Source organism: Parambassis ranga, chromosome 22 (assembly GCF_900634625.1).
Source record: "Parambassis ranga chromosome 22, fParRan2.1, whole genome shotgun sequence".
Taxonomy (NCBI): domain Eukaryota; kingdom Metazoa; phylum Chordata; class Actinopteri; family Ambassidae; genus Parambassis; species Parambassis ranga.
Genome location: NC_041042.1, coordinates 20,642,788 through 20,652,027, shown reverse-complemented (window position 1 = coordinate 20,652,027; position 9,240 = coordinate 20,642,788). Strand labels below are relative to the sequence as shown.

General features: G+C 45.2%; 1 protein-coding gene and 1 non-coding gene across 2 annotated transcripts; one reads left to right on the top strand and one right to left on the bottom strand.

Annotated features, from left to right (window-relative positions):
• Positions 1-294: 294 nt before the first annotated feature.
• LOC114427870 (uncharacterized) lies at positions 295-1,437 on the top strand. Its single transcript, XM_028396077.1, has 4 exons — positions 295-419; positions 675-830; positions 925-1,017; positions 1,117-1,437. Exons 1-4 carry the CDS (start codon positions 318-320, stop codon positions 1,435-1,437), a joined length of 672 nt encoding a protein of 223 aa, XP_028251878.1. The 5' UTR covers positions 295-317.
• A 5,529-nt stretch (positions 1,438-6,966) lies between these two features.
• LOC114428195 (5S ribosomal RNA) lies at positions 6,967-7,085 on the bottom strand. The gene has a single exon (XR_003669560.1). It is a non-coding gene; the product is annotated as a 5S ribosomal RNA (ribosomal RNA).
• Positions 7,086-9,240: the final 2,155 nt, after the last annotated feature.

The window sequence follows — 9,240 nt, the reverse complement described above, 5'->3', positions numbered from 1 at the left end:
AGAAACACCCATGTTTAAAGGAGCAGGGTTCCGTTTCTGGCTTTTATGGATGGAAAATAAGCTTAAAATATAAGATGGCAAACTACAGGACGAAGTTGCGCAGTATTGGATGCTCAGAGCTGAATCTGAATTCCTTCAAGCGTAAACAAGGTGCTCCACGCACATCACCAAATCAAGTGAAGAAACCTAGAAGAGCAGAGGTGAACTATTGTCCAGATTATCCAACAGGACAATCCCAAGAGAGCCTTGAGGAAGACAGGGTGGCACTATTGTCTGAAGTGACAAAGAGAAACAACCAACAGGTGGTTAAGGAAAAAATGGAAAAGACATTTGCTTACAGGCGTCATGAGGTGATTGAAGACAGGCCTTTCATTGGTGAATTTAAAAAAAGGTGGCCAGCGCTTTTCTTTGAGCATGAGGTGAGTCATGATGACTAAGTTTTTTTATATGAATGTTATTTTTGAAAGATAATAATTATAATCTACCAGAAAATAGCATTGTGTCAAGTTAGGGATTTAGGGAAAAATAATTACGGGATCTTGTTGATAGAATGATTTACATACTTGGTTATGGAACTCCATCTTAGGAAGTCACATTAACATTGGTCCAGTAATTTGATTCTTGTATTGACCTGTATTGTGTTGCTATTTTTATGCTTTTTAAAATGTATGTAGGTGGAAGCTGAGTTTAAGCGCATCACCACTGCCCCACTGAGATCGAAATTCATGCAACAGCTGGATCATCACTCAGCAAAGCTGATGACAATCTTCAAAAGGAAGGGAGGAGCAGCAGGACGTAAAATAAGGAATATCATGGCTGACTTGGCTAAGGTATTTATGAATTTTCATTTATTTTTGATGATGAAGATAAACTAGCTGGTCACCATAATCCAATTGGACATCTTTACCTTATTCTCTGCTGTAGAATGATGCCATTGAAATGAGAAGAGCCTGTGTACTGAAAGCACTGATGGTTTACCTCAATGAAGACCCTGAAGATCTGATAAAAGAGTATACGGTAGGTATTTTGGTCTCTGGTTCTATTGTACATACTTTCCTTCCAGAAACTGAAAATGTCATATATTATAACTTAAAGTTTATTTGTTTTGTGTTTGAGGATGTTGAAGACAACCAGGAGGCTATGGACCAGACAGTACTGGGAATCTTTGCCATAAAGAGGGATGGTGCCGAGCTTACAGATGGCCTGGAAGATGTTGGAATAATCATTGAAGGTGTGGAAGTGCTCCATGAGCTTGATAACATTGCAAATGCAGTTGCAATTTTGTTTGGCCTCATGTACTCTCTGGACTTGAGCTATCCAACAAACCTGACGTACACATTTGAAGTTCTGCAAAAACTTGTGATGGAACTAGATGGCAAAAAACTCTCAACAAAGGCCCAAGTGCTAAAGAACAAACTGTTTGAAGGGACATTTTAGAGTGTACTGGTCCTGAGCATCAGAGAAAGTTTTGAGGAAGGATTCCATCCCAAATCATATGGCAGAAACTGATTTTTTTTTTCTTTCTTTTTTTTTTTTGCTGTATGTGTTGAACTGTTGGTGAAGAGATCAGATGTACTAAATGGTTAACATTTAAAAATGCTTACAACAATAAGAGAGAAAAATTACTCAATTACTCAGAAAGCACCAATGACAAGTTTGCATTTATGTCACAGAAGAGGTGAGCAGTATAAAAGAGTGATAGGTGAATATTTTGTTGTTTGGTCATAGCAACATAAACATGTTTTCTAAGTTACCCTTCATTAAGTTTACTATGATTGCTATGATCAGTTAAAAATTGTCACTGATTGTGGGGGATTTTTTTTATAACTGCTTTGATTTGTTTTTAAGCCCTACAATGCACATGTGACAAGGAGGACACAATTATCTTCACCTAAAATTTCTTTACTGTGTTAATGATGGTTCATCTTAAACAATCTCAACATCTAAGTTTTCAGTGGGATACTGTTACAGTAACTGTGAACGTGGGAAAAGGGCAAGCCCTATAAGCAACTTTTGTTTTCATTTACAAATTAAAGGGAAACATTTTTATTGTGACATTGGGAAATATAACAACAATGTTTTTTGATATTCAGGAGTTTTGAGGTATTCAAAAATGTTGTGTTTTTAAGTATTCCTGGTTGTTGTTGTGTTCCATTGGAAATAAATAATATTTTTCACCGAATTAAGGTATTTTGATTTGTATGTACTTCACAACATTGTGTGGAAATTGTTGACATAACTAGGTTTAATAAGTCCAACACAAATTCACTAGCTTTATACAATGAAAACTACTTAAGTACTGCTTATTCAAGTAAGTTAAGTTGGAACTACAAGGAGCTGTTTAGTTTGTGTTACTAAATACAGCTGAGTTAGAATTACATGGGTGAGTTGTGTTACCATGATGAATATCGGTTTAGTTAGCTGAACACAACCTAATCAGTTAAAGTAAACTTGACCAGGTAATATTGAAATGACCCAAGACAGTCTTGTGGGTTTCACATTAGTTAGTTCTTTCCATTGTAATTCTAGGGTTAAATTAGTTTGAACACAACACAGTTGTGTGGAAATTGTTGACATAACTATATTAGGTAGATTGGACAAGTTATTTTTTTGAGTGCAGTTGCCTCCTGGAGTAGTCGCGGACTCCCGGGTTGAGGGTCCTCCAGATATCTATTAAATTATATTTAGCCATTATATTATATAATTCATTCCTACTCATATCATTACGTATGTCATTATGCGCTATATCGTTATTCGTTAATATTGTATTAAAATCCCCTACTATAATACTATAATTTGTTATCCATTTAATTAATCTATTTTTATAAAAATCCTTTCTTTCTATTTCATTATTACTATTATATATATTAATAACACGAAGTACTTTTTTATTTAATTCTAAATCCACTACCACCAGCCGACCCTCGCCGCCGGCATGTACACAGGTCACATTGTGAGGGAGGCCCGGTCTCACCAAGACCGCCGTGCCTGCCTTTAGCTGGGGCCCAGGGGCAAAGAAGAAACCTCCTCCCCATGTTTTTTCCGCATGCTCCTTTTGTTGTTGATTCCACCTTACTTCTTGCAAGCATAATATATCGGTTTGAATAGTTTGTAATATCCCTGTTATTTTCCCCATTGTTTTTGCCCCTGCTATGTTTAGTGATGTGATTTGGAGCATTGCAAGAAGTAAGGTGGAATCTTCCCTTTCTTATCATCTTTTTTTAAAATCCTTTTCCTTTTGTATTTGCCCTGCTTTGCTTCTTGCACTTTTCCTTCTCTGTAGTCTTCTTCCCGCTTCCCTTTCCAGGTCAGAGTCGGAGGAAAGATCTTTTTGACCCAGGAAGGCAGAGACAGGGGCAGCCTCTCTTTCTCTGGCTTTTTCCGCCAGTAAGAAGGCGCTAGAGCGACAGGTGGGTTCGACAGACATGGGAGAGGCTTCTAGCTGGGAGCCGGTGCCGATTTCTGCGTCATCCAGACTTGAGCCCAGCACCAGCTCCTGCCGTCTCCGCGACAGCCTCCGGGTATGGAACTTCGCCCCCCCATCCACAGCTGCCGCCGCACTGACCTCTGCACTACCCGGCCCAGGCGTGCATATTTCTATATTATTATCGAGATCCAAGGCAGAACCCTTTTTTTGAGCTCCCCTCGCCCTCTCCGGAGCAGAGCCCGCCCTCAGAGCTCCCTCCCTCACAGGGAGTGCCTCTGTCTCTCCACCTGCCTCGCTCACAGCTGGCTCTTCTGTCAGAGCCATTGGCTCCACCCCAGTCTCTGCTTCCTGGTCCTCATCTCCCTCAGTGTTATACTCATCATTCCTTTCATCCATTTCACTTCCTTCTCCACTCCCCTCCACACATATGCACCTTTCCATTTTATTATAACATATTTTACACTTTTCAATTTTTTTAGCACACTCCCTTGCATAATGCCCCTGAGCCCCGCACTTGTTGCACGTAAACTCCGGGCACTCTCTCACAATGTGACCCGGTTGTATGCATATCCGGCACACTCGAACCTGCCGGTCATGTATAACCCGAAAGAATTCCGCTCCTGCTGCTGTGTCAAACTTAGCCGAGTATGGTAAAGACTGCACCTCCTCATTGAATCTAACTTTTACAAACCGAGTCCCGTCTGCCACCTTTGTCCCCGGCCACATACGGCGCTTTATGGGGGACACCGCCGATACACGCCATGATTCCAGCTTCTCCAGGATCTCCCCGTCAGAGACATATACAGGCAGACCCAGAAACGACACCACCAGTTCATTGTTATTGATTTCTTTGCCTTCCACCACTGTGTTTCCTATTTTGAACCCATCTACCAATTTTGCTTTCCCCGCGTGACTTCCCATCGTGACTTCATATTTATCTTTTCCCGTGCTTCTGCACGCACATATGTTACCGCACATTAACCTTATTACTCTTATTAGTTCAATTGGTGAAATGATTTCTTCCCCTTTTAGTTCAACTTGCACTGTTAGATCTTTTCATAACTGATTGTTTTATCCTTTTCTTCCTGTCTCTGCGACTCCGACCTCGCGGCTTCATGGCCGTCTGCCCCCCTCCTGGCCATCTCTCCCTCTCTTCTATTCATTTGTTCGTTTACTTGTGTAGTATCTTTTTCCATATTTACCTGTTCGTGTGTTTCCCCTGCATCTTTTTGTCCGTTTTCCATTCGGTTTATCCTTTTTCCGTTCCTGTTTTCGTTAACCATGCTGGCCATCCTGCTTTGTCGGGCGATTTCTCTCCCGTCCAAAGCGTTACAAATAAAAAAGTTTTTAAACACAAAACTACTCCCCAACAGTCAGTTTGACTGCGGGGAGCGAGAAAAACAAATGTCCTTTAACGAAAAATGTTCAAACCAGAACGAAAAAAAAAACCAAAATAAAGCACAAGAAAATTAATAAGGTTTCCCTCCAAAACTGCGCTCCGCTCCGCTTGCGACCTCCTCCTCTGGGCGTTTCTAGAGCAGTGTGGCCGTGAGCTGCTTTTGCCTCAGCTATGATGTGCTTTTATGCATGTCATGCTGGCGTAGTCGTGCTGTGACTCTGACATGTCGTTGTTTTGCTGTGATGAGCAGATGTAGAGACGCTCTCTGTCAGCTTTGCCCTGCGAGCTGCCTTCCAACAATGCCCACACTCTCCTGCTCACCCACTAACCCCACCGCCACAACCTGTTCACCCACCCTTAATCACCCCTCCCCGGGCTAAACCAAGCAAAACGCGCCGGGGAAATCCTCGTGCCCCTGGTACCGTAAAGGCCCCGGCGCGTCATCGTGTTGCAGTGAAGAGCAGATGTTTAAAGAAAAAAGGAAAGAAAAAAACGCTCTCTGTCAGCTTTGCTTCTCTTCTTGCACGTGTGTGTGTGTCCAATAAACATCTGTTGTAGCCTTTGTAGCCAATAAACAACCTTTGTAGCTTTTGTAGCCTGTCTTCTGTAGTTTTTGTCACCTGCTTTGGTATCAGCTATGGTGTATTTTATGCACGTCATGCTTTCTTTGTCCATCAAAGAGCAAAAAGCGGAAGGTGCATGTGCCCAGGTAATTGTGGTAACCGCGCCTAGCTGTTTGTTAGCCGCGGTTACCGTGGTTACCAGACGTCAGAATTCTCAGATCCAAGGCAGGAAGGAACATAAAGTCCTCAATTATGGTGGATTTTATGCACGTCTCGCTTTCTTTGTCCATCAAAGACCAAAAAACGGAAGGTGCATGTGCCCAGGTAATTGTGGTAACCGCGCCTAACTGTTTGCTAGCCGCGGTTGCCGTGGTTACCAGACGTCAGAATTCTCAGATCAAAGGCAGGAAGGAACATAAAGTCCTCAATTGTCCAAAGACAGAAAAGCTCACAGCACCCGGTGCTCCCAGGCGCTCTCCCATCCAAGTACTAACCAACCAGGCCCGACTCTGCTTAGCTTCCGAGATCGGGCGCTTCTGGAGTAGTGTGGCCGTGAGCTGCTTTCTCGTCAGCTGCGGCGTGTCTTGACGCGTGTCATGCTTGCGTAGTCACGCTGTGACTCTGACATGTGGTTGTGTTGCTGTGATGAGCAGATGTAGAGACGCTCTCTGTCAGCTCTGCCCTGCGCGCTGCCGTCCAACAATGCCCACGCTCTCCTGCTCACCCACGCATCCTCCCGCTGACCTTACCGCCACCTTGCGCACCGCTACAACCTGTTCACCCACTCTTAATCACCCCTCCCCGGGCTAAACCAAGCAAACCGCGCCGGGGAAATCCTCGTGCCCCTGGTACCGTAAAGGCGTTGCGCTGCAGTGCTGAGCAGATGTTTAGTGGGCACACACACGTGCAAGAAAAGAAGCAACGCTGACAGAGAGCGTCTTTCCTTTTTGTAAACATCTGTTGTAGCCTTTGTAGCCAATAAATAACTTTTGTAGCCTGTCTTCTGTAGTTTTTGTCACCTGCTTTGGTATCAGTTATGGTGTACTTTATGCATGTCTTGCTTTCTTTGTCCATCAAAGACCAAAAACTGAAGGTGCATGTGCCCAGGTAATGGTGGTAACCGCGGCTAACAAACAGTTAGGCGCGGTTACCACCATTACCTGGGCACATGCATGGTTACCAAACGTCAGAATTCTGGGATCAAAGGCAGGAAGGCACATAAAGTCCTCAATTGTCCAAAGACAGAAAAGCTCACAGCACCTGGTGCTCCCAGGCGCTCTCCCATCCAAGTACTTTTTGTAAACATCTGTTGTAGCCTTTGTAGCCAATAGATAACTTTTGTAGCCTGTCTTCTGTAGTTTTTGTCACCTGCTTTGGTGTCAGTCATGGTGTATTTTATGCATGTCTTGCCTTCGTTGTCCATCAAAGACCAAAAACTGAAGGTGCATGTGCCCAGGTAATGGTGGTAACCGCGCCTAACTGTTTGTTAGCCGCGGTTACCATGGTTACCAAACGTCAGAATTCTGGGATCAAAGGCAGGAAGGCACATAAAGTCCTCAATTGTCCAAAGATAGAAAAGCTCACAGCACCTGGTATTCCCAGGCGGTCTCCCATCCAAGTACGAACCAGGCCCGACTCTGCTTAGCTTCCGAGATCAGACGAGATCGGGCGTTTCTAGAGTAGTGTGGCCGTGAGCTGCTTTTGCCTCAGCTATGATGTGCTTTTATGCATGTCATGCTGGCGTAGTCGTGCTGTGACTCTGACATGTCGTTGTTTTGCTGTGATGAGCAGATGTAGAGACGCTCTCTGTCAGCTTTGCCCTGCGAGCTGCCTTCCAACAATGCCCACACTCTCCTGCTCACCCACTAACCCCACCGCCACAACCTGTTCACCCACCCTTAATCACCCCTCCCCGGGCTAAACCAAGCAAAACGCGCCGGGGAAATCCTCGTGCCCCTGGTACCGTAAAGGCCCCGGCGCGTCATCGTGTTGCAGTGAAGAGCAGATGTTTAAAGAAAAAAGGAAAGAAAAAAACGCTCTCTGTCAGCTTTGCTTCTCTTCTTGCACGTGTGTGTGTGTGTCCAATAAACATCTGTTGTAGCCTTTGTAGCCAATAAACAACCTTTGTAGCTTTTGTAGCCTGTCTTCTGTAGTTTTTGTCACCTGCTTTGGTATCAGCTATGGTGTATTTTATGCACGTCTTGCTTTCTTTGTCCATCAAAGAGCAAAAAGCGGAAGGTGCATGTGCCCAGGTAATTGTGGTAACCGCGCCTAGCTGTTTGTTAGCCGCGGTTACCGTGGTTACCAGACGTCAGAATTCTCAGATCGAAGGCAGGAAGGAACATAAAGTCCTCAATTATGGTGGATTTTATGCACGTCTCGCTTTCTTTGTCCATCAAAGACCAAAAAACGGAAGGTGCATGTGCCCAGGTAATTGTGGTAACCGCGCCTAACTGTTTGCTAGCCGCGGTTGCCGTGTACTAACTCCAAGTACTAACCAGGCCCGACTCTGCTTAGCTTCCGAGATCAGACGAGATCGGGCGTTTCTTTTTTTTTATCTTTTATTATCAAAATGTTCATTAAAATATATACATAAAAAATCAACACATCACAAATCACAATAGACACAAAATTATCTCTCTTCTAACTTCTAACTCTTCTTTAACCACAACAACAACAAAAATATTTTCCTAAAAATTAAAATACACCCTACCACCCTCTTCATAAAACAAACTATGCCCATCTAACAGTGCATCTCTCTTTTTCCCCTTTAGCCCCTTCACCATCGTGCTTATGTACATCTGGAAGTTGTGAGTGAAAAACCCTTTTAGTTCCAACCCAGTGTTTCCCTTCCTGCGTGCATTTCTGATGGTGTATATGGTGTGTTTTGCAAAAAGTCCGGCTGTGTTTCTTATTTTTTGTCCTTTGTTATTGACGTTGTCTCCAAACAGTGTGAATAGCTTCCAGTCTTCCTCTGTTCTCCATTTCCCGTGTGCACTCTCCTCCAGAGTTCGTCTGAGCCAGCCCAGGAAGTTGTTGATGGCGGGGCAGTCGAGGAAAAGGTGTTCCAATGTCTCCGCGGCTGCCCCGCATGTGGCGCAGCCCCTCTCCAACGCCCCGTCAATTTGGTGGAGCACGACACCGGGATGTAGTCTTCGGTGCCGTGCTCTGAAGTCCGTCGTCAGGACGTTTCCTGGGGCCGCGCCACTCCTGAGCGTGGCCCAGATCCTGTCCCCTCGCAGGGCGGGGAAGACCTCCCTCCATGCTCGGTCAGCTGCCGGTGGTCTTCTTCTCCTTTTGATGAACGTCTCATACAGCTGCCGAGTTGTTGTTTCCTGTAGGTCCTCCCCGCCCTGCACAGAGGAGAAGGCACACGTTTCGCCAGCCTCGGCTGGCTGTCTCCTGTTCCCCAGCGCCCTTATCCAGCGCCGGGGAACAGCAGCAGCCAGCTTATCAAACACATCAATGATAACATTTTTGTTGAATCTTACTTTCCTCTCCCTCAAGCTGGCCAGGGTCCCCGCAGCTTCAAAGCCACCGGTTGGGTCGACAACATCCCCGAGCCGGACTACTCCAGCTCGTTCAAGGGCCGCGCAAACCACCTCTTTCCCTCCCCAGGTAACTTCTGGGTTGTTAAAGAGGGGCTGCGCGATCGCCTGTAGGATGCCGTCGACCCTGACCTCCAGCAGAGGTCTCACCACGGCCCACGCCGTCATGATCTCCTCCGCCAGAGGGTCCATTCCCGCTCTACTCTTTGGCAGCCTCCTCTGGCAGAGTGCCCAGATCCCCAGGGGCGGCCCGAGACCCAGATCCTGTGTTATTGCTTGTTTCCATGCTGCATTATTGTTTCT

Bases quoted from the DNA above. Each gene is read 5' to 3' on its own strand.
- LOC114427870 (XM_028396077.1), top strand. From the start codon at position 318: ATGGAAAAGACATTTGCTTACAGGCGTCATGAGGTGATTGAAGACAGG. The intron at 420-674 runs GTGAGTCATGAT...AAATGTATGTAG, and splicing joins CGCTTTTCTTTGAGCATGAG to GTGGAAGCTGAGTTTAAGCG. The intron at 1,018-1,116 runs GTAGGTATTTTG...TTTGTGTTTGAG, and splicing joins ATCTGATAAAAGAGTATACG to GATGTTGAAGACAACCAGGA.